The following is a 25214-nucleotide window of genomic DNA, read 5'->3' as shown; positions in this document are numbered from 1 at the left end:
ACACACACACAGTGTAGGACTGACTGGGTCTTTATGACCTGGGACTGTAATATTCTTTGTAAAGAGAGTGAAAGAGGCAGTGAATGGAGGAGTGGTCTCTCTGACAGAGAACAGAGGTCATTCTGTAGGACGACCCTTGCCCGGGCTGCAGTTTTAAACCGACCACTCTTCAAACCCGCAGGGGAAAGAGGCATCAAAGCATGACACACATGAGAAACATGATTTCACAAAAACCTCACAATGCACATCACTACTCCTCAGCCATCATAAGTGTTTTCTCTTTACAATGTCTATGAAAACAACTTGAGAATAGGATTCCAAAGGTCAGTGGAAATCTGGGTCACTCTCTCTTTCTCTCTCTCTCACACACACACACACACACACACACAAACACTCACTCACTCTCCTGAGATGAATCAGGAAAAGGCTGGGACTACAGGAAATAAACAGTTCTCTGAAATTAGCAGGGGTGTGTATATTTGATAAATAAATAAGTCACATAGATAGAAAGATAGGGATAGAGGGGAAGAGAAAAGAGAGAGAGAGAGAGAGAGAGACTTTTACTGTAAAATAATGAGACCATTATAAACAGCTGGGAAATCCCCCTCCTCTTTGGCTGGGGGCTGGAAAAGTTGTGTTACTGACATCTGGATCCACAAATCACATAAGTGGGCGTGTGGTCAAGACAGGAAATCATGAACACAAGGAACTGCAGAATTCAGGAGGAAAAAAAACAAGAAACAGGAAACCAGTTGTCTTTTATCTCCCATTTATTGATTTGAACTTGCATGGCTACCTTTACACAGACCGAGTAACACTCTACAGAAAACAAAACAACACTTTACTGGGTTAGTTCAGCAGTAACAAATTCATTAATAGCTAATCTCATTTCTCTCTCTTCCTTATTTTTTTTCATCTTTTTTTTAATCTTTTTTTTTTTTAACCTCTTTTAAAGTTCTAGGTTTGTTTTCAGTTCTGTGTAAAAGTCCCAAGACCGAAGCACATGCATATGACCTTAAAACTTTTTTTTCTTTTTCTTTTTTTTGTCATTAATCATAATGCACGTTATTGATAAGAATACAGTACTGCAGGACATTTAAAATAAATACCAACATAATGATGAAAGTCATTACTCATACAAAGGTATCAAACACTCCTTTCAGATTCAATACTGAAACGCAATATGACAATATAAAGGTTTTTTTCGCAGCTAATTGAATACCACAATGCTATCTCTTCCAGCAAACAGAAAACTTCTTTTTTTTTCTCAATATTCACTGTAAATCAGCATTTAGAATTGCACTTAATTTCTGTTCTCTCTTTTCGTTCCTTTCTTTTTCTTTAAAAGTTCATCCAACTTCACTGAATCATTTTAAAGCCTCAACAAACGAGCCGTGACTTCAATGGCACAGTTCAGGTTTGTTGATGCAAAAAACAAAACAAAACAAAAAAAACGTGTTTTCTGTTTCCTGAAATCACAGCGATGTTTTAAAAGATGATGTAAAAAAAGATTCAAGGATTAAAAAAAGCAAAACAAGATTTGAAGTGGACAAAAAGAGGACAAGCTCTTTCGCACATTTGTCAACAACACTACTGATACCACGTTACTTTTGACCATACAAAGCTCTAATGAACGCCTGAGACTGCGACAGCTCACCACAGACAGGTACACTGTTCTGTCTCACACGCTTCTGTCTCTACTGAGGTTAAGGATTCACACTGGTTCCCACCACTTGATTAAAAAAAAAAACAAAACAAAAAACATATTTTAGCTAGAACCCCTGAATTAGCATCTAGGATCACTGACGTTGAGAATTCAGTGCAACATATGTGTAATTCAGCTTACTGAAAGAGTTAATGGCACAAGCTCTTGTTTAAAGAAAAAAAAAAAAAAAAACAGAAAGAGGGAGTGTCTTCTCGCTTATTGCTGTGTCTCACGTTCGTCTGTGCTAAGATTCCTTTGCGAGTCGTCTTCTCAAACAGTAAAAACAGAATGAAAAAAAACCAAAACAAAACAGAATGAATAAACGCTAAACTAGAATATTCTCTCTTGAAATAATGGAAGGCACTACTGGTCAAAACCAAGAACAGAAATCAAACAAAGCAAGTGAGTGGTCGGTATGTGGTGGGCGGGGCCCTGTAAATCACACCCCCTACCATGTCTCTCTGTCCTCCTTTCTTTTCTTCTCATTTTAAAAAAATCTAATCTAAATAATGTACCAAGATTTGGCACGGAAATAAAGAGAGAATGAGACCATTCCAATTTGGAATTAATTCGGTTACACTTGCAGAGAATTCCGAAAGTCAGTGATCCATGGAGGAAAGCTTGAGTAAAGGAACCAGGAAAAAAACAAACCTACCTATTTTTTTCTTTTTTTTTTGTTTTGTTTTTGCTGTTTGTTTTGTTCCAATTCCATTGGTTTTGTTTTTTCCCCTGGCATACTTTACCATGTTAAGCCAGAATGTTGTCAAGTTTATTTTTCTCCGTTCACTTTGAACTATTCCTAAGAATAATAAATAGTCAAAAAAACCCAGCATCAAAACACCCAGGATTTCTTTCACAATGTGGCAGCAGAACATATGAAAACTAAAGAGTTAATCAACACCATAAACGAAGGTTAGAATAAAAGGATGGATGCTTTTGGATCCACTTGACAGAGGACAGTAGGACGCTGGTTTGCACTGTGAACTTGGATAAGTGAGTGAATGGATCTCTGTTGCTTGTACACAGAGGGTAAATATTATGAATATTACGTCAATTACTATTAAGATATATATGTATATATGTGTGTCGCGTATACTTGAGTTGACTCACACGCCAAAGCACTACAAACCTTTCCTACATTAATAGTAAAAGCAATATACTTCTATATTAAAAGTGCACTGGTAAAGTAAAAAATAAACAAAACAAAAAGCCCCAGACGAACCCAAAAAGAGAAAAAAATTCCAAAAGATAAATGAATTCACCACTCTAATTGGATGGTTGACTTAGCCAATCATAAGCCATGATTAGCTAGAAGGGCGGAGTTTACCACTTGCTTGTGAGCACTGGCTTCCTGCATCCGTCAAATATTGGAACTAATCTTTCAAAAAAAAAAATCCATCCAAAAATCTTAGTTTTTACTGAATGATCACATTGTCCTGTCTTTACCTTGGCTCTGCCTATATAAGAAAAGTTAAGTCCTTTAATTAGTTTAGTGTTATTAAATTTTTTTTGCTGTCTTCACGGCTTTCCTGGAGATTTAAATCGTTAGCTGTTTTGGCAGACCAAATGTGTCGGCAGTGATGGTATCACAACTTCCTGGATCAACTACTGGCTGTTCATTACTGCAAAATGGAGAAACAAAGAAATGATCAAATTAGCATGTGAGCTAATGTTATTGTAATAAAAGATATATATCTGTAACTCCAGTATAATTTAGAGTCCAAAATGAAACCCAATGCAAACCATGTTGGAAAGCCAAAAGTTAGTCAACGTCAGAGAAAGCATGAAATCATGTTAGTGACCAGAGGCCAAACACAGTGGATGTTTGTGTTTGTGTAATTTGTGAGAAGGCAGTCAAGAGACTTATCAGTAAAACCAGAACAACCAGTGAGAGCAGGAAGCCATTGGCTCACAAGATTCCAAAACCCACCTCCCTCCTCCCAGCCACACCTCGCAAATGATTGGAGGTGATGACCTCAGTGGACGGAGCTTGCCATATTCCATGCAAGTTAACGATGAAACATTAGTTCCCCATGCATACGTTTTCCTCAAAAAATGCCAACCAATGAGGAAACAGTTTCGGGTTATGTAAATAAGGTGGGAGGAGTCTAATAAAGTGTTTTGACTGGCCGGATGATGACTCAGGCTAACAGACATCGATTTCAAACTAGAGATTATGCATTAACGTCTGATCATATCACCCACTAAAACATAACATCTTTCATTTTGACTAATCTAAGTCAAAGAGCTAAAAAAACAAAACAAAACAAAAATGAAACAAAACAAACTGGGACACACTGAATGAAAAAAAAGCAAAAGTTTACAAAGCTTATTTGCCTGAAAAGAAAAAAACCCCAAACAAACCCAAGTTTCTCTGTAATGTGAAACTCCTGATGAGCAGAGAGAACAGTAATGTTTGTCTGAAACACCCTGTGTGTCAGACCACCTGCCTCCCACATGCCCCCACATTCTGTCTCACACTCTTATCTCTCCAGTCAACTCAAAGACAAACCGCATGTCTGTGTGTGTGTGTGTGTAAATGAAGCAGTGGACAATTCAATGCTGTGTCTGCATGTGAGAGAAAAGCTTTGCTTTAGTACAGTACAGTATAGTACAGTACTGTAAAGGCTTAATAGGGCTTATACGCAGCATGGCCCAAAGCAGGGTTGAGAAGGAAGGCCTTTTCCACAAGCACACACACACACGCACACACAGTTGTGTGTGTGTGTGTGTGCGTGCGTGTGCATACACACATGCATGTGCTTCCTCTGGCCAACTTTAAGAGGAAGGACATCGGGGAAAAGCTTTACCTGAATATGGTCATATTAAGAATATATACGTTTAGTATTTTGTTTATCAGAGTATAAAAAGAGAGACCCAGATGGCTGAATCGCTTTAGACCTGTCTCACATCAACCCTACTTTGGAATAATAAAGCTAACAAAGTCTTTATCCTCTTAAACACCATCAACCTAAAGACTTTATGGATAGTATTAAACACCATCAACCTAAAGACTTTATGGATAGTATTAAACACCATCAACCTAAAGACTTTATGGATAGTATTAAACAATAATCAGCATCAGCTTTGCCCCCCCCCCCCCAACTGTCTGGTGTTAGCTTGTCGTTTTAAAGCTTTAAAACATTTTTTAAACACTATATTAAATGTTGACAACGCTGGGTTTGTTGAGAGTTTGTGAGAGTTTAAACTTTAACAGTACCTCTGTGATCAGACTATTCACTGCCCCGTCTGCACAGAGGCTACACACTCACATTAGTGATGGAGCAAACGTTATGGTTGTGTCTTAGGAAGGTTAGGTTTTACGCTCGCTCTGTTCAAAGGGAGAGCGAACGGAGCAAATGCTAATGATCTGTGGGAAAGAGCTGACAGAGAAGAGAAAAGGAAGAGAGGAAAACATCAGAACAAAGAAATGCACAGGAGAGACAGGCAGAGAGAGAGAGACACATCAGAGGACAGGATCAGGATCAGGATCAGGATCAGATAGCAACACACACACGCACAGATCCATCAGTTAAGAGTCAGATTCAGAAGGGAGGAAGGATAGAGGGAAGAAAAAAGGACAGGCGGAGATAGAGATGACTGTTAGCTCAAGGACAGGCATGTCAAGACACGGCTTTACAACGACAGAGAGACAGAGAGAGTGAGACAGGGACAGCGAGAGAGAGAGACAGGTATTAACAGGTACTGAGCGACAGGCACTTTTCTTTGGGGGGTGGTTAGTTTTCTCCTTTGTTTCTGTACTAATTCATAGTTCTGATATGGGTGCCTTTTGAATTTGTGCTTATTTTGGATCAGTAAAAAAATCTGCTTTGGGAAAAAAAAAAATCACCCTCAGACCAAACTAACATCATATATTTTCACAGTTTCTTTGTTTCTGTTTTATTTCAAAGCCATTGTTGTTGTCGCTTTTTTGTTTTGTTTTTGTTTGTCATTTGTTTTTGGGAACCTGAGGTCCCTGACGGAAGTGCACTTGACTCTGGGTTAGGAGACCAATTCACCCTTTCCTATGGCTCTAATACACCCACTCCATGATGGACAGATCCACGGAGAGCGAGAGAGGAAGGAAAAACGACAAACTAACCCCTCTTTTGCAAAATCCTCCCTTCTTTAGCACGTAGAGCCCTGTGTGGGGTGAGCTTGACTAGCCGAAAAACAAATCCTAAAATGTTACACCTTAAAACCCTACACCAAAGAAATGTGTTTCTTCAGCCAAGCGCCACTAAAGAATTAACAAAAACAAGAACCAATCACGTCCGAGTGCCAGAAAAAAACAACAACAAAAAAACGCTAACTGGCATTCGCTCGCGACTGGACAGCTTCTAGCGAACTCGTCTCCCGCCCGCCTCTGCTCAAGTGAACAGCTTTTAAAATCATTGGCAGGACCCGTTGTTTTGTTTTTGCGTTTTCATTAACTATCAAAAATACCAGCACAGTTCGCTGGGCTCCCACCCGCCACTTGTGCGGAGGGAATTTGCATATTCAAGAGTTTGTTTATTAATGTAAACATGAGTTACCTGATTGGACAACGGCCTGCCAAGTGTAGGTTGGATTCGAAGAGGCAGGAGAGAGGGAGAGAGAGAGAGAGTAAAAGGAAGGGAACAGGGGGTGAAGGAAGAGGGGAAAGAGAAAGGAGAGGAGTGGGGGGCAGACGGCTAAATCAGTCACAACATAGTGAGGCTCTCAGCGTTAGCCTGCCACGCACGACTGGGGCCAAAGGTTAAAGGTCACACAGACGCACACAAGGGGGTCATGCATACAGAGGCGCTAAGCTGCCGTCTTTAAATACAGCACCATTATAGTGGAGCAAAACACCTTCAACCCATAAAATACAATAGCCCCCTTCCCAGAAACAGCACTGCAAAACACTACTGTCATGCCTTTGGCTAGCACTATCACACTAGGATCTGCATTCCCCTAGGCACTAACATACACAGCAGACACAGCCCTAAAACACACATACACTCACACACACACAACGCACAGGATAGCTGAGAGCAAGCGAAAGAGCGTATGTGAGTGGGGCTAGGAACATTATCACTGTTAGAGACACACACACGCATGAGCTAAACACACACACGTGTATTTGTGTGTGTGTGTGTGCAGTGTCTGCAGCCTTAGTCGCAGTAGATCTTGTATTTCTCACTGCAGAGCACCATGGGAGTTCCCAGCAGGCCGTTGGGCTCGGCGCGACCTCCACACGTTTGGGCGGGACTTACGTTGGTGTGGGCGGAGTTGGCGGCAGGTTTGTTGCGAGTGGAGGTGGCTTTGGTGCGGCCGTTGCCTCCGCCGCGGCGGGACTGCTCGTGGTCGAACTCGAGGTCTTCGAGACGCTGTGTAAGAGCGAGTTTCTGCTGGATGGCCATACGCAAGAGAGAGTTCAACGTCTTCTTCTCATCCTCCGCGGCCGCCAGCTGCCTCTGCATCTCATCCAACTGAGTCACATACTCGTCACACCTACAGACAGCCAGACAGACAGACAGAGAGAGAAAGAGAGAGAGAGAGAAGAGAGTTGGTGTTAGCAGACTAGCTGTATTTTCAGGAGCTGTCCACCAGGGGGCGCTGGTTCTCTGTGCTCTTCAGGTTTGTCACTCAGACTTGTTCAGTGTCATTCATTCAGCCTGACACAAAAAAAAAAAAAAAAATCAATCAAACTTACCCCAGATCAGTGATTCCATTAAACTGGGTTTGTATATATGTAGAGTCTATTTCTCAGACAAATTCAGCCAAGAATCTTACACACAGTGAAGTCCCTTATCAAAACAACAAACAGAATTGTGAGACCACATCTGGTTAGCCATTTATCCGTATGAACTCACACACATACACACATGTTATGTTCATATTTTTAATCTGCTCATAAACTGAGCAATGTAAAGGAGGTGACACAGACAAGTACATGTCTGGGACCAGCCAAATCACACAGCAAGAGAATTTTCTGAGAATCTGAAGAGGGGAATTGAGGAGAATTATCCTGATGTGTTATTGTGGAGAGAGAGAGAGTCCTTGTTGTTTTAATCTCTTCTCCTTCCTCAACACTGTTACTCTTTAAATCTATTTAATAAACTAAAATTCACCATTGGGTTTTTCTCTTTTCCCTCCTTCATACATTTCCAAAATGATTTTATTCATTCTTTTCCTCTGTCTGTCTTCTACTGTTTTTTTGTTCTTATCTGTCTCAGACTGTCTGGTACCACATACTGTTTTAGATCAGCTCTCTGAAACAGACATGCAGGTCACACACACACACACACACACACACACACATACACACACAGACACACACACACACACACACACAGTCTCTCTCTCTCTCTCTCTCTCATACACACACAGACAGGGCCATGCAGGTGTGTAAAATTGGGGCGCTCTCCAGGGGCGCTGTCTCAGGTCATGTGTCTTTAATGCTCTCCCAGTTTTGACTTTTTTCCCTCCCTCTCTTGCTTCTCTCTATTCATCTCTCCATCTCTCCATGTATCAGCGGCTTTCTTTTCAAACCACACACTCCCCCCCTAAAACTCATCCACTTCATGAATCTTTGATCAACGTCTCCTTTGCCCGCTCTCTCTCTCTCTCATTTACTCGCCCTCTCTGATCCTCATGTCTTCTCTCTCTCTCTCTCTCTCTCTCTCTCATTTACTCGCCCTCTCTGATCCTCATGTCTTCTCTCTCTCTCTCTCTCTTTCTCTCACTCTGAGGATGGCAGGTCAGGGATTCATTCCTCTGTGGGTGAGTTCAGCTCTGCTCCTCTGAGGCTGTGTGAGAGGGCACTGGTCTAATGTATCAGGTCTCAGCACGCAACCTGTCACACACAACCAGTCACGGCCCACAGCCACCACTGTTTCACTATTACACAACTCCCATACGATAAACCATGACCTTGTCAACCAAACTGCACTTTGGAAGAAAGCTGTTGGTCGCCATTAAAGTTGTTAAGAATTACGGTAAAGTACTGATGAGAGATAACACAGCTGTATTGGCACCTTTAGAAGTGTATTTTTATCAATCTGTTAGAACACCATGGTTCCATTTGATAATTAGAATGTTCCGCTGTCCTTGTGTAATCTGCAGAACACGCAAGGGCTGTTTTTTAAGACTGGAGCAAATAAAAAAAAATGACATCAACTGCCAAGACCCCTCCCTCCCCTATTTTTTAGATTGAAAGGATAAAAAAATCCCTGGATGCGTGTCTGCGCCTATTATTTTAAATACAATACTGTGACATGTCTGGAGTGAGCGCACTCTTAGAGCAGAAATGATGATTTGCTGTTTATTGTTGTTTTGGTCTGAACCATGTAAATTAACAGCATGTGAGAGTCCCCTACGATTGGCTGTATAGAGCTGAAGCCCATTCACAGCTGGATCTCATTGGCTGGTGGTGTCTTAAAGGGCAGTGCATGGTGAATTTTAATTGGCTTGTCAGGGTTTTCATTGTGTTATTACTGATTTTTCCCACGGAGATGAACTCTCACCCTGGGAATGAAGCTGTTAAGAGTCTAGATACCCCCCTCCAACCACACACGCACACACACACACTCTTGAATGAATGTATAAGTGCAAATTACTTTGTGTGTTGTTCTCTGTGTGTGTGTGTGTGTGAGAGAGAGAGAGAGAGAGAGAGAGTAACTTAAAGTGCAGAATGACTCTATTCACATGTGCAGGCATGTGCCTGCCTGTGTTGTCACCAATCATGAGAATGCAAGAGAAAACGCCAGTTACAGTATGTGTGTGTGTGTGTGTGTCAGGGGAGAGGTTATGTTGTATATATGTCTATTAAAAAGGAGAGAGTGAGTATGTGTGGTGTGTGTGTGTGTGCGTGTGTGTGTGTGATAGAGAGACAGACACCCTGACTGACAATAGAGATCAGTGCTGCTCCATTGGGCTCAGTCTCTTCCCCTGGGAACCATCAGTCTGAGCACAGCAGCAATCACATGGGGCAGGGCTGGCTTTTCCCGGGAAAAAAGACACCCAGACGCAGGGTGGGGCACACATACAAAAGAGCTCCTCTTAGAAAGATGAAGTGTGTGTGTGTGTGTGTGTGTGTATGGGGGAGGGCGAGCAAGAATATGTCACCGCATTCAAAACAGCCTGCAAAAGAGGTTACATGTCTCCATGAATTTACAACACACATACACAGAAAGAAAGAGAGAAAGAGAGAAAGAAAGAAAGAAAGAAAGAAATAGTGAAAGGGTGTGTATGTGCTGTATGTGTGTGTGTCTGTATGTGTGTGTGTGTGTGTGTGTGTGTGAGAGAGAGAGAGTGTGTGGACCAGTAGCTGTGGTTATATTTGTCATATTTTTAGGAAGGGTTGGTTTTCTCAAGTGCACACATTCTTACAGAACAGGAAAGGGCTATTATAATTAATGTTGTAATAACTACACACAATCAACCAACCAGACACTCAACCAATCAGCCAATCAATCTCTCTCGTACATACACACTCAGATGAATGAACATATTGTGTACCCTGACTATCTGGTGCTCTCTTTCTTTCTCCCTGTCTTTCCTGCCATATCTAAAACAACCACAGTAACACCTGTCCCTTAACAGTCTCTGACAGGTCCTCTTCCTTTATGGTCTCTGAGAGGGTGTGCCTTCAGTCTCCCCCTCAGAACTAACCAAAACATCACTCTCTCCCCCTCAACACTGACCAAAACATCACTGTTCCCCTCAACACTGACCAAAACACCACTCTCTCCCCCTCAACACTGACCAAAACATCACTGTTCCCCTCAACACTGACCAAAACATCACTCTCTCCTCCTCAACACTGACCAAAACATCACTCTCTCCCCCTCAACACTGACCAAAACATCACTGTTCCCCTCAACACTGACCAAAACATCACTCTCTCCTCCTCAACACTGACCAAAACATCACTGTTCCCCTCAACACTGACCAAAACATCACTGTTCCCCTCAACACTGACCAAAACATCACTCTCTCCTCCTCAACACTGACCAAAACATCACTGTTCCCCTCAACACTGACCAAAACATCACTCTCTCCTCCTCAACACTGACCAAAACATCACTGTTCCCCTCAACACTGACCAAAACATCACTGTTCCCCTCAACACTGACCAAAACATCACTGTTCCCCTCAGAACTAACCAAAACATCACTCTCTCCCCCTCAACACTGACCAAAACATCACTGTTCCCCTCAACACTGACCAAAACATCACTCTCTCCTCCTCAACACTGACCAAAACATCACTGTTCCCCTCAACACTGACCAAAACATCACTCTCTCCTCCTCAACACTGACCAAAACATCACTGTTCCCCTCAACACTGACCAAAACATCACTCTCTCCTCCTCAACACTGACCAAAACATCACTGTTCCCCTCAACACTGACCAAAACATCACTCTCCTCCTCAACACTGACCAAAACATCACTCTCTCCTCCTCAACACTGACCAAAACACCACTCTCTCCTCCTAAACACTAACCAAAACACCACTCTCTCCTCCTCAACACTGACCAAAACACCACTCTCTCCTCCTCAACACTGACCAAAACACCACTCTCTCCTCCTCAACACTAACAAAACATCACTCTCTCCTCCTCAACACTGACCAAAACACAACTCTTTCCAAAACTGTGGGTGTTTTGGCCTTCTGTCTGAACGTACATTTGTATTCTTATCCACAGTTTCAGATATTGTTTAACACTCTACACTCTACTGTGTGGTAGAGCCCAGCATAATCATAATCATAATCGTAATCGTAATCGTAATCATATCTATTACACAAGCACAGGCAGAGTCCCTACACTGGACTTATCAGCCGTGGCCTAAAGGGTTAGAGAGGCGGGATTGCGACCGGAAGGTTGCTGGTTCGATCGCCTGACCGGCAGGAAAAATGTGGGCGGGGGGAGTGAATGAGCAGCACTTTCCTCTCCCTCAACACCCACGGCTGAAGTGCCCTTGACCCCCAACTGCTCCATGGCAGCGCGTGAGAAAGCACACTACTTCAGGTCCAACATACCATGGTCCCGAGGACACGCAATTTCGTCCCACTGTGTATATGGCTGGGACGACAATAAAGAGAATTTCTTTCATTCATTTTCACTCTCATTCACAGCAATAATTTTTCACAGTGTGTGTTTTTTCCACTGGATAACAGCGTTTAACAACAACAACAACAACAACAAAACCCCAAGCTTGTTTCATCCACAGCAGAGGACGTTTCAGAGAAACATTCACAGACATACAGATGAGTCTGTTGTCAGTGGTACTGTAATCTATCCACCCAGAGATCCTGATGCATACTGACACTTTTTCTTTTTTCTGATGGAAACTTACTGGTACAAATCTGTCAGGAAAACCTCTCTGTATGACATGTAGTGAGAATGCAGTTAAAAGCCTATGACTTAAAACACACGGCCATAATGATAAATAAAAACAAAATGAATCCACTGAACGGGTAAAACACACACACGGCTGTGACAGCTGAGTTACTGTAATAAAATAACATCCTGGAAATTTAAAATCCACTTCAAACGCACTTATTTGCATATTTAATCTTAATTATATCTAATATGCTTTTTCTTTAAAACGGTACTATATGCATGTATATTTTTTAACTGTTTAAATATACTTTTTTAATGGTACTAGTATACCTCTTTAATAGTTAAATGGAACTGATAAGACTGTGGTGTATGTGAGAGAAGCTAGCAGAAAATCACTACTGGATGGCAGTACACAATCAGAGGGGCCTATGGGATACAGAACTGGTTAGTTTGGGTCGAATTATTAAAAATCACAGACCGCCTGTAGGACGCAGATATAAATTACAAACTGACGAATGATAGAATTACTGTGAGCAGCACAAGACAGTGATATTAATGTGAGATATGGATATAATAATGCTAGAGGAGGTCACCGAGTGGTTTAATATCCAAGATGTTGGACCGAATAGGAGATCAGCTTTACACAGTGGAGGAGTCTTAGTGAGAGTGAGAGTGAGAGTGAGAGTGAGAGTGAGAGTGAGAGAGAGCGAGACTGGCATAGCCAAGCCATCTGGTGAAACAGGAGGACACAAATAATAATAATATTAATAATAATAATAATAATAATAAAAAAACACAGCTCTTTCTCCCACTCTCTCCTTCTCCCTTTCTCACCCACCCATCCCTATACACACACCATGCAGTGTGTGTTTTGAGTTTGTGTGTGTATGCGTGTGTGTGAGTTTTAATCAGGAGAACTGACAGATGAACACTAACAAAAATGGAGAGAGAGAGAGAGAGAGAAAGAAAGAAGGAGAGAGAAAGAGAGAGAGAGAGAGAGAAAGAAAGAGTAATCTCTGTTTCTTGCAGTTTGATGCTGAAGGGGTTTAACTCACGGCCATATGAGGCCCAGGTCAGGAGCTTAGATTGTCAAAACACGATCGAACACATCACATCTCCTCACATCACTCACAGAGATTAAACCACTGCTTGTTGCCGCGAGATGCTCTCTAACTGACCCCAATCTCTCTCACAAACAAACCACAGACTCTTACTAAGCAAAGCCAAACACACAGGGGTCTTCTCTCCCCCTGCTCTCTCAGTGACCCACATAGAGCAGGAGAGAGCTGTGGACCCTTCACGGTTCTGTGGTAAGATGTGAATACTGGTAAACATATGGCACTAAGAGCTTAAAGGACAGGACCACAGCTTAAGAGGAGTCTCTGATCGGGGCACTGAAATCCCAGTCTGTCCTCTTACTGGTTTACATGACACCGCCACTGCAGAGTGTGTGCTCTGTTCACAAAATGACTTCATATGTGTACAAAGACACATGTCAGCATAAATGTATACATCTGTGTATTTGTATATATATGTATATTTGTGGTCGCGTGTGCGCACACACTTCTAATAACATGATGTTTATGTATGTAAGCAGTAATGTATACAAGCTCTTATTGGTTTAATTATTATAACCCTAAATCTGCTTCAGGATATTTCATGATTTCATGTATTTTCATGGCGTGAAGAAAGCTCTGGATAGTGTTAGTCAGGCTGTGTTTGTGTTAATATGATGTGTTTCCACACATTCATTTAGTCAAGTGCATCTCTGATCATTTTCACATGTTTGTGATTAAAAGGAGCATGTAACAGTTTGCCTGTTTCAGCTTGAAATCACTGTTGTTACTATGAATGTCTATGATTTGTATAGTTCAATACAAGTAGATTTTGCAGATTTACATCCATAACAAGCAGAATGATGACTCTTGTGAACTGCGTGTGTGTGTGTGTGTGTGTGTGTGTGTAAACATCGTGACGTACTGATGGTGACTGTGAGGTGTGTGTGAGGAGTCCTGCTGCAGATCTGGTTTTTACTGAGTTTGGTCCTGATCCCAGCTCTCGGCATGCGGGAATGCGTGTCAGTGAATAACATTTCATTTCCATGATAAACTGATACCTTGACAAGTCAGGACTGCCTCTCAGGAATCCTCCAGATCTTTACTGCGATTACATAACCCTGATTTCTGACCTCAGGCTTCCTCTACTTCATGTCCCCTCTGACACAGACTGCATTATGAAATTATGAAACATGCCCCTGAACTGTGGACCACAAGACCGTCCAATCAGCTCTGGGCTGTGATGAAAAGAGTACAGTGTTTGTGGCGTAACTGAAAAACAATGTTTTGGCAGTAAATTTTCATGAGTGTGTTTGTGTGAACATTTGTGTGAATATACAAAACATGAGTGTGCACACATGCATGTGTGTGTGTGTATGCGAGTGTGTGTGAGTGCGTACGTGCATGTGTGTGTGCCTATGTATCGTACCGTGTGGCGAACATGGCTCTGAGAGAAGAGAAGGTGGCTGCGTCCTCTTTCAGGGCTTTGAGTTCGTTGCGCAGTTTCATCATAGTCTCTGTCACCATGGCCTTCTCGTTCTCATATTTACTCTTCAGGTTGGCCAGCGCCACCTCAGCTGTCTGTGGGGGGGGGGCAGACGAACACACACGGATCAGACCACTATGGCAACATCACAGGGGTGGATTCTAGGTGTTCAAATCCTCAGAAATAAATACTGTATTTCAGTCTGTTCACTGTTTAACACCAAAAAATGCAAATTAAGCAGAGCTGGGGGGGGGCTCTTAACTTTGAGTGCTTTTCAAACAGAGGTTATGCTAACTATTACAGTATTCTACTTGGTGTTGGTTTATGCTATTAGATTTGTCCAATGCTATTTCCTCTGGTTTACATTCAACAAAAGCTCTCTGTCCACCCTGTGCTATGAGGGACTGTTTTGTTCTCTACTTCATGCAGCTGTCTAAAATCACAGGCACGGTAGGTGTGTTAGGTGGTCTAAAAATCTTCAGAGAGCTGAACACACACACACACATACACAACTTGGGAGGTTCTATGCTTCTCACAGCTGTCATTTACAGAGCTTTCATCTTACACTTATACAAACAGAGACAGAGAAAGAAAGACTGAGAGAGAGAGTCAGCTGTTTTCTCCTCCACAGTGCTTGTGATCTTTTGATCCTGATGTAGTCAGACTGTGTTTGCTGTCACTGGTAGACAGAGGGATTAAAAATATCCCTCTCTTTCCTCCTCCTCTCCCTCCATCTTTTATGTTGTCCTGTTCAAGAGTCTCCTGCCACAATACTGAGGCCCTAACGTGACTGGTCACCTGACTAATCACACAAACCTGTAATACTGAGGCCCTAACGTGACTGGTCACCTGACTAATCACTCAAACCTGTAATACTGAGGCCCTAACGTGACTGGCTGACTAACCACTCAAACCTGTAATACTGAGGCCCTACCGTGACTGGTCACCTAACCAATCGCTCAAACCTGTAATACTGAGGGCCTAATATGACTGGTCACCTGATTAATCACTCAAACCTGGATGCTTGGTTCAGTTTTTAGTCAGATGATTTTCTAATTAAAGGGAGATCTCAGTGAATTTTCAGATTTACATATTTACTCCTTCACAGCTCTACGTTTGCAATATTTAGTTATAGACAGCAGTCATCAAGTTATTTGAAGAGATTCATACCGCAGTTAAAACCCAGGACCAAGATCGTACACAAGACACTAAATATCCAGACCAACCAATCAACCCATAATTCATTCAGCCAGGCCTCTCTCTTTGTGAAGGTCACTCTCACCTGTTTGTTGGCCTTGAGGACGGTGCGGAGTGTGGCAATCTGCTCCCGTTTGGTGCTGAGGAGGGACTTGAGTTTGAGGATCTCCTCCACGCAGGCCTCCTGGTCTCTGTCGCTACCAGGGCCCAGCTCCAGAGAGGCCACACGCTGGCGGGACAGCTCCGTTGTCCGGTCCACGGCCAGCTGCAGGTGCCGGATCTGGTCTCGGATGATCGCCACCAGGTTGTAGATGTTCATGGGCTCACGGCGTGGGTCAGCCACAGGGGAGGACACGGGGGATGGGATGCCGTCGCTGCTGGAGTCGACCCTGGCCGCCGCGGGGTCGGGGAAGAGCCCCTTGGTGAGGAGGATGGGTGAACGTCGACCACGCCCCTCCGGGCTGCTCCGCCCGGCCGCGGGCCCAGCCCCCGCCTTGCCCTCCTTGTAGAAGTCGAGCATGACGCGGTTGGGCGTCTCGTTGTTGCACATGCAGACGTGGTTGTAGAGGTTGGCCAGCTCCTCGCTGAAGGTCACCAGCTCGTCCTGGGCGACGCTCAGACTGCCCTGAGACTCCCCTGCCACCTCGCTGGCCTGACGCAGCTCCCGCTCCAGACGGGTCACCTGCTCCCGCTCGCTGCGGCTGCTCTGCTCCAGCGAGGCCAGCTGCGCACTCAGATTCTGGACCTGGCTCTCCAGGCGTGCCCGCGTGTCCTCGTACTGGGCCTGGCAGGCAGAGTACTCCGCTTTCAGCGTCTTCAGCTCCTCCTTCAGGTGGCCGGCCTCAGACACCGCAACCTGCGAGTCAAAACAACGCCAGGAATACGGCACATTTACATCAACAGCATTAAAGACACAAAAACTGTACTTTTGCTATGAGTCAGATGAAATTTTCACAATTATTAACATTAAAAATCTAAAAATCATGCATGTGATTAAGGATAAGGAAAAACAAGTACAGATAAGAAATGGTATGGCAAGTCAAATTGTGACTACACCACGTCAGAAAATGAACTGAAATGAAACTCTTCAGTGTTAAATCCTTCAATACTGTTCATGAACATATAATTTTTTTCAATTTGTTAATCGTGTTTCAGTTTATTCTCCATGAAAAATCACCCAGCTCCGCAGAAAAAAAGCTCTGAGGAGATTGCTATGGCAACAACAGCTCCTAAACCCACCTTGTACTTGCACTCCAGGATCTCAGGTCCGTTGATGTCCACCTCGTAGTAGTCAGCGTCCTCGTGGCTGTCGCGTTCCTTCTCGTTGTCCAGGGCCGACTGCCGCTCCTTACTGGCCTGGAGCTTCCGCATGGCGTTGAGGTTCTCCGTCAGACGGCTGACCTTCTCGTGCTGCTCAGACAACGCTCCGTTAGCCTGTTCCAGCTGTTTCTGAGAGTCCTGCAGGGTGGACAGGAGGGTCACCTTTTCACGCTCCACCTGCCGGGGGAGAGAAAAGGAAAAGGAAATTAAACTGAACACGGTGTTCATCTACATACTGTACTGTCATCTGTACTGAAGTCAACACAGGAGGGAAACTCTACGAAACTCTATAACTCTATGGGCAGATTCATTTTCAATCATTTAAACCCATGATTCCCAATCATACCTGTATTCTTTATCTATTCATGTGACACTAACTCAGAAAATGGTACAAATGGTACAAATTCATTACTCAAAGTTAGGAAACCATTCATAACCATTCAGTACAACTGTCTTTCAAGAAAAATGTCAGTCAGTTTTTTTCTCCTGCAAATAGTTTCAATATTGGTCCCTCCCAAATGACCTTTGGGAGGGACCAATATTAGGGGACTGAGAAACATAAATACAGTTTATTAGTTTTTCTGTAATTTCATTTCTCCTAAAATCTATACTTTTTGATGACTGGACAGAGCACAGTCTAGACTGGGACACTGAGATTGAATTATCAACCACAGGAGTATTCCAGTCCGGATACAGCTCTTTTCACGCAGTGTTACCCCCTCCCCCCTCTTTCACTGAGGCTACAGTGGGTGTATGAGGTTACCACTCTGGTGTTGTGCTATTTTAAAACCCCATATTTTATTCTACTGAAGTGTCCTTATCCCATTCACCTTCATGAATAATGCAGAGAGAGAGAAATACAACCCTGATGACAGCACTCATAATGGAGCTGCATTTCATTATTAATAATGTAACAGAACCAAATGATCATACTATGGACATACTGAACTCGTGTCAACATTTAAACATTAGTTTCAGAAGTGTAAACCACAAAAAAATAGCGCACCTTTAAAAATAGATAGATAAATACATAAATAAACTGTGATGTTTAATTTCAGTGTTTCCTATCCCCGAGGTACCGCTGCTCTGGGCCCTGATTATGACTATCGTCCAGAGGCATGCTGGGATATTTGAACATGAGCAGCTGTGCGTCATATTTGCAGTTCTAACACACACTGACGTGACCTACATGTGAACTGAGGAAATGTCTTCCTCATGAGTGACCAAGACCCTCTGTGTGTGTGAGGGTGTGTCAGTTCGCCCGTGAACAAGGTGTGTATACATGCGTGCACATGTGTGTGTGTGTGTGTGTGTGTGTGCGCATGCTGGGGTGTAAGACGTAGGAGTGAAAAGCAGGGCTCTTGGTCTCATCAGAGGTGGTCTGTCTGAGACACTGTGGGCTGATCGATTCAGAAGCGATCAATAAAACCAGGGCATCAGTGTCTGAGTGGACAGGAGAACTGAGGGAGGTTCAGATTCCCCCCCCTTAAATTATTACTCTGAATCATCAGCCAGCACAGCTGGGACTGGCTCAGATTCATTACAAAAAAACAAAAAAAAAATCAGATCAGAACTCTTTGGGGCATTAGCAATGATCTTACAAACATGCTGGTCACTTAATTTCTTATATTTCTCTGTCTTGTTGAAAAACTTGTAAAGAAATGCTTATTCTCATTCTCATTTACATATGAACTTTTTTGACAGGTGGTGAGCTCCCTATGCAAAAGAGGGTGGGGCTATGCAGATTAAGTCAAGTTCCTCTAACAGGATTAGCTGGTCCAGCTGTCGGGCAGTCAAAAGCTTCCGGTCCTGGACACATCTCTTCACTCACCAAGCCACTCCCCCTTACTCCCAAACTGCACTTCAAAAGGGACATTTCAGATCTGGAAATCTGGTTAAAGTTATTAACCTAAAGACAAGTTCTCAAATCCTATGACTTCGTTATGTTTCTGAATCACTGTAGAAGTACCTCGTTGACTGCATAGCTTTCTAAGCGAGTTTGTCAGGTGTATGTCAGTTAGACTGGTTTTGTGAGGCATGCTGTGTAGTGTAATATAGTAGACACAGTACGGTGTGGTGTGACTGGTTTGTGTAACTGGTTTATTACCTGGACCAGTTGTTGTTTGAGTTTCTGGATCTCGGAGATGTTGAGCTCACTCAGCAGGTCGTTCACGAGGCTGGGAGCAGGGTGGTACAGCTCCCCCTTTTTGGGCGTGGACTCGCGGTTGTCGTCGCTGTTAGAGATCTTGCTGAAGCCGTTCTCGTATCCGTGGAGAGACTCGTCATTGTTGGGTTCGATAACTGTGTCGTCGCTGAATTTCAGGCCGTCCAGAGAGATGCTGAGGGGGGTGTGGTACATGGAGTCACCGATGTTCATATAATGTGACAGCTCCTTCCTCAGGGCAGCCTACGGGAGCACATACACATCCATAAAGACACGAACCTGCCAACCCCGCCCAAAGTCCATTCATCAACTAAATTAATTAAACTACAGTACCGTTCATAACCTAATCTGACCAATCTCCTTCAAGTAATTGATTCTGTTGGACTGTGAATGGTAGAAAGGCAGAGGGAGAATCTGTAAGGGAGGAAACTGTGCGTGTGTGTGTGTGTGTGTGTGTTTGCACTGAAAATGGTGCAACCCTAATCCTAACCCTAAAATGGACTATAACAAATCCAGAATTGTAACTCTCCTGGTTTTACATATAGGGACAAAAACATTAACCCTTTTCTAAGCCTGTTATTACATGGTCATACCACTAGTAAATAATGTAATAACTCTGTTACAGATTAAAGGGTGAAGGGAAGAGGTGTTCAGTCACGTTTCTGCCCTAAAACCCTTACAGACTAAATGCTAGTAGATACTAATGCAAATTTGACATGTGTGCTCACTAGCTCCACATCTGTATGTCACAAAGGCCTGTTTTCACATGTAGAGACATTCTAAATGCAAAACTGGGTACGTTTAGAGGGTGTGTGTGTTCAGTCTGTGCATTCAGATGTCTTGCCTTCTGTTCTCTCTCGGTCTTGATGGTTTCCAGGGCCTCGCCCAGCTGTCTCTCTGCGATCTCCTTCAGACGGATGGCGTCCTCCAGCTGGCTGTTGAGGAACTGGGTGTCCTCCTCCAGTCGCCGAATCTCGTGTTTCAGACCCTCAAACTCCACCTATGAGCCCACACCACAACACACAGCTTAGCAAACAGGTATGGCTCTGTGAGCTTACAGTAACATCTGAACAGACATGGTTCAGAATAAGAGAACTGTTCAGCCTGACGGTCTTATTACCATAGTTACAAAGAAAGCTTCACACCTCTGGCGCCACATGACAGTTGGAGCCAAGAGGAATTGATTAAGACAAAAGACAACCGGTAATGGGCAAATGACAAGCACCATAGACAAAAGCGGCCATTAGCATTAACACCAAGATTCTGATTTGCTTTAAGCAACATTGTAAACCTATTGTCTGTTGCCATTTGTTTCAGGGTATAAAAGGCCAATCACAGTAACAGTTCTCTGAGAAGAAAAAGCTGAGTAAAATCGGCATAGACAGAAATTCTGCCGGATTCCATCTCCACCAAATAAAGCTTTTCTCCAAGCACACTTTCAGTCCGGTTTGTTTACTTCTAAAATCACAAGACAATCCAACAGCTCAAACACAGTCACAAAGGATGAAAAATAACTGGATATTTGTATATGTGTCAACACATAAATGAATGAATGAATGAATGAGTGTATGAATGAATGAGTGTATGAATGAATGAATGAATGAACAAGGGAGTGGCACAAATCAGAAAGTAGTTCTCTTACAAACACAGCATAGTAACAACCCAAAATTTCAAAAGTCCTCTACACCCTTTCTATGAGAAAAAAAACAGCAAATGGTAAGAAACGGTAATACATGTTTTTCATATAATGTTGATTAATTTGATGAGAATGTATGCACTCTGTCACCTGTCTCTTTATTAAGTAAAAGTGTAATGACATACTTATATTTTACAATAAACGGCTGTGTTAGACAGCCGGGCTCTAATGCCTAGAAAACTCTGGTCTCAAAGAGACTCTGAAAATGTTATTTATCTAAAGAGGAAGGGTAGTGCTATAATTATGCACCACTTAGACAAACACACACACACACACACACACACACACACACTCTCTCTCTCTCTCTCTCTCTCTCTTTTCCCCCTCCAGCACCAGAAAACACACACACACAGCTCTTTCTTACTGACTTTATTAAGTTAGAGTACCAGAATGTGTGTGTGTGTGTTTGTTCTGTTCTTCATCAGGGGGAAGACTGGGGGTTTCCGGTTTTAAACTGGAAAAAAACAGCTAACACACAGCCTGCAGGGAGCATTAGAAACACGTTTAATGGGTGGGAGTTGTTGATATGTGTGTGAGTGTGTGTGTGGTGTGTGTCATTTGTGAAAACTGCACCGAAAACAGACTGAATTCATCCTGCTTTGACCAACAATGTCTTTCAAAATCCTTAAGGTCACTATTCATGATACTGACCATGTAGACTACATGCTTATCTGGACTTTTCCCAAACTAGTACAGAGCAGCTTGAACTGCTGTGTGTAACTGCTCTGTAACTCTTTGCAGCAGTAGGTAAACAGGCCTAGCGGTGGTCTAGTGGTGAAAGACATCCAACTCTGTGGACTGATGCTTCTCTGACTGTAATCTGTGGTTGTTAAATTCAGCGGTGAGTTACTGCTGAGCTCACCTGGCTCTGTTTGAGCACTGACACATGCTTCTGAAGAGCGATGTTTTCCTCCTCCAGCTCGCTGTAGTCCTGAAGGAGACGAGCTTCACGGAACTTGTACTCCTTTATGTCGTCACGGAGACGAGATCTCTGCAGCTCCGCCATCTGACTGCTCTGTAAAGCAAAGCAACAGAGAGACTGTCAGTGTGTGTCAGTGAGAGTGAGAGAGAGGACATCTCCAAATTTTAGAAAGCAATGTCAGGATTGTGTGTATGCATGTGTGTATTCTGAGGGGCCAAAACAGGTTGCTATAGAAACCTGTGAGCGTGTCCTGACAGCTCCTTGGACTGGTAAGCTGGTGACACAGATGGTGTGTGTGTGTGAAAGGCAGATGGTAATTACTGGACACGACAATGTAGGAGAGTCAGCTAATGCTGAAAAGACACACTCCACTCACACTCACACTCACACTCCTAATTTCACACTCATATCATTGCTCCAGCTGAAAATCACACTTAACCAGTTTACACCCTCAAAAGCAAGTCTGAGCTAGTGAGAGATTGGCCATGCATCTTGCGTGTGAACAGGGTTTCTCTTCAGCTAACATCTTTATGGATTAGCTAATGTTTCCTGTATCAGCCAAAAACAGTAAAACTAAGACTCAAATCACAGAGGGACTGTGACACACACCAGACAGACATAAACCCCAGAGTGTATGATTTCTCTCTCATCCAGCATATTCGAGTGTTTATATATTATTGTTTTACATCACTGTTTGAATAACTTCGGGTATTTGTGTGTGTGTTTGTGTGTGCGCACGCATGTTGTGCGAGCAAGAGAGAGGAAAAAAGAAAAACAGAGGTACGTATTACTGTTAGTGTGACTGGGTGCAGCAGGTGTGTGTGTAAGTGTGAGAGAGAGAGAGAGAGAGAGAGAGAGAGGCCGGGTGAAGCTGCTCTCTGCTGTGCTGCAGTGTCATTAATAATGAAGTACAGAGACGAAGAAGCTCAGAGGGGATCAGCTTTAGCCGTCTGCTCTCTCTCTCTCTCTCTCTCTCTCTCTCTCTCTCTCTCTGATCTGTCCTTCCCCACCTCCATTCACTGACAGACAGGCGCAAAGCCAGCGGAATCAGCCAAGCCCTGCTCTTACACCTTTTACCCTTCTACTGCTCTATACAGTCAGTCAGAATTGGGTAGGCATAGGTTAACCCTCTCTGCCATGCTGATTGGTTAAAAAGTAGAGAGAAAAGTTGACAAAAAGCTTTACGTTATCGACTGATGTCTGGAGGTACGAGTAACAGAGGTAAATGAATGTGGTTTAAATATGGGCAGTACTATTTAGTCTTGAGCTGTAGTCCCTGGGCTGTGTGTAGCACTGTGTGAGGTTCCATTTCACCTCTGCTCACTTCACTCCATCTGTCTTTTCAACCATCCTCTGTACCTGTATCCCTCCGTGCCTTTCCCTGGATCAATCCCTCTACCTTTTCATCCCCTGATCCCTGATCCATTCATCTTCTCATCCCTTGATCCATCACTCCATACCCTCAGTACACCTGTTCCTTTATCCTTCTGTTCTCCCATCCCCCATCAGAATGGAGGAAAACCCACAAGTCCCAGAGGAGAGCAGATTGAGGAGACAAAGAATGGAGCCAGAGCAAGAGAGAGAGAGAGAGAGAGAGAGAGAGAGAGAGAGAGAGAGAGAGAGAGTCTGCATCTGTCAGTGAATTTCTCTCATTTTACTGTCACACGCATTGTAATCCGAAGTGTATCTGAGAGAAAGAGTGTGTGCGTGTGTGTGTGTTCAAGCAAGTGATTCAGTGAATGCATCAAGTGTATCTTTTCTATCTTATTTATCTCTGTATCTCAGTGACCGCATGCTCTCATGCCCTGGCCAATGACCTGATCCGCTCTCTGATCATAATTGGCACAATGCCAATCAGTGACAGTCAGCCAATTAGTAGCACCACCCGCCAAGTGACCCCACCCAGTCATCTCTGTCCCAGTGACAGTAATTCCTGCTGATGGAACACTGTCACAGCAATGAGAGATTCTGCCAGCAGAAGGTTTCCTAAAGATACAGAGAAATTTACAGCCTGTGAGATAAGCAATCTGGTATTCCAATGAGAGACAAAGCTCCCAACTCCAAACCTGTCTCTCTCTCCCTCCCGCTCCCTCTGAATCTCTCTCTTTCTCTCTCTCTCTCTCCTTCTGAGGACTAACACTTTAAAGCTTCATTAGAACATTTGTAAGTGACTTCAAATTCTTCACTGACAGTGCTAATCATTTGTAACCTCTACACGGGATCAGAAAAAAGAAAAAATTGACAGTGGATGTTTACATTTATTCACAGCACACTTTGGATACTGTCTGTTTGAGCTCGCTTTGCATCCTATGCCAGTGTGGAGCACTGCCTATCACATACAGCCTTAATCATTTTAGGATCAAAGAATGGACAAAACTAGTGTACCATTTTCACCTGACCGACTGCAAACTGGCCTATCAGTCTAACCACCAGTTTAAGTTTCTCTAATCGAGATCTGCCTGCAAATCCAGAACCACTAAAACTTTCAAAGCGACACACTCACCATCTCATTAACTATTCATTTCATTCAGGATACGCATCAGCAGTGCAGGCTGATTTGGTCCAATCAGCCCAATGAGGATGTTTTGTCTCCCTGTGCTTAGTGCATAGTATATGGTTACACTGTGGCTGCCATGTAAAAGATTCACTGGTCCCAATGGTTTCCTCAAACATTAAGTTGGACATCAGATTATGAAGGAACATGAACTGATCTCTTAAGTCAGCATAGCAAGAAAATAAAAACATACTATGTGGTGTTATTACACCTATCACAATTGCTAATTAATATTCACGACAGGTTATGTATATTAACGAGTGTGGGCGTCGTTGTGTTGGGTTTGGCTCGTGAGTAAGACACCTCTCTGTCACACAGCAAACCACACAGCAAATTAGAATCCATAAAAACAACAACAAAAAAAACCCAGCCTCATAGTTACATTTCATCCCAGGCATTACCAGGTACAGAGGAAGACAACATTAAAATATCAAATACAGAAAATCAAATAAAACATTTCACTCCATAACACATGTAACAAACATTTACAACAACAATTATGTAAAAATGCACTCCATCCTGCTGGTGTTTTCCTTTGAGAGGAGATTCACTGCCTCAGTAAGAATAGAGGAGGAGTATCTATCGTCTATTGATTTCTAATCCACAGTGACAGATAATGAGGAGAAATGAAGCGCTGTTTACTGACATGACAAATGAGTCGTGTTCATTCTCTCAGCTTCTGGAGGGAAACCGTCAAGGATTAGCCGCCCACAATCACATAAAGGGCCTATAATCTGATTACGCTGTATTAATGCATTAATCCATATTGCAATACCGGGAGCAGAGTCCGCCGGGCTATTG

At 43.2% G+C, this 25214-nt stretch overlaps 1 protein-coding gene across 2 annotated transcripts in view; it reads right to left on the bottom strand.

Moving 5' to 3' along the window:
- Nucleotides 1-759: 759 nt before the first annotated feature.
- The window catches only part of LOC115820309 (BICD cargo adaptor 2), a 55154-nt gene continuing 30699 nt past the window's right edge, over nucleotides 760-25214 (bottom strand). Inside the window, exons 3-10 of one of the 2 annotated variants that reach the window (XM_030783835.1) lie at nucleotides 21800-21952; nucleotides 20086-20241; nucleotides 19185-19484; nucleotides 16997-17254; nucleotides 15843-16613; nucleotides 14504-14655; nucleotides 6943-7180; nucleotides 760-3327 (exon numbers count right to left, since the gene is read on the bottom strand). In XM_030783835.1, the coding sequence (XP_030639695.1) occupies nucleotides 3325-3327; nucleotides 6943-7180; nucleotides 14504-14655; nucleotides 15843-16613; nucleotides 16997-17254; nucleotides 19185-19484; nucleotides 20086-20241; nucleotides 21800-21952 (2031 nt within the window). In that variant the 3' untranslated portion in view covers nucleotides 760-3324. Of the gene's footprint in view, nucleotides 3328-5710; nucleotides 7181-14503; nucleotides 14656-15842; nucleotides 16614-16996; nucleotides 17255-19184; nucleotides 19485-20085; nucleotides 20242-21799; nucleotides 21953-25214 lie in introns of those variants that run through there. The other variant, XM_030783834.1, reaches the window with a different exon arrangement.

Source organism: Chanos chanos, chromosome 9 (genome assembly GCF_902362185.1).
Source record: "Chanos chanos chromosome 9, fChaCha1.1, whole genome shotgun sequence".
Taxonomy (NCBI): domain Eukaryota; kingdom Metazoa; phylum Chordata; class Actinopteri; order Gonorynchiformes; family Chanidae; genus Chanos; species Chanos chanos.
The sequence above is the reverse complement of the archived record's forward strand: the minus strand, read 5'-3'. Positions and strand labels throughout refer to the sequence as shown.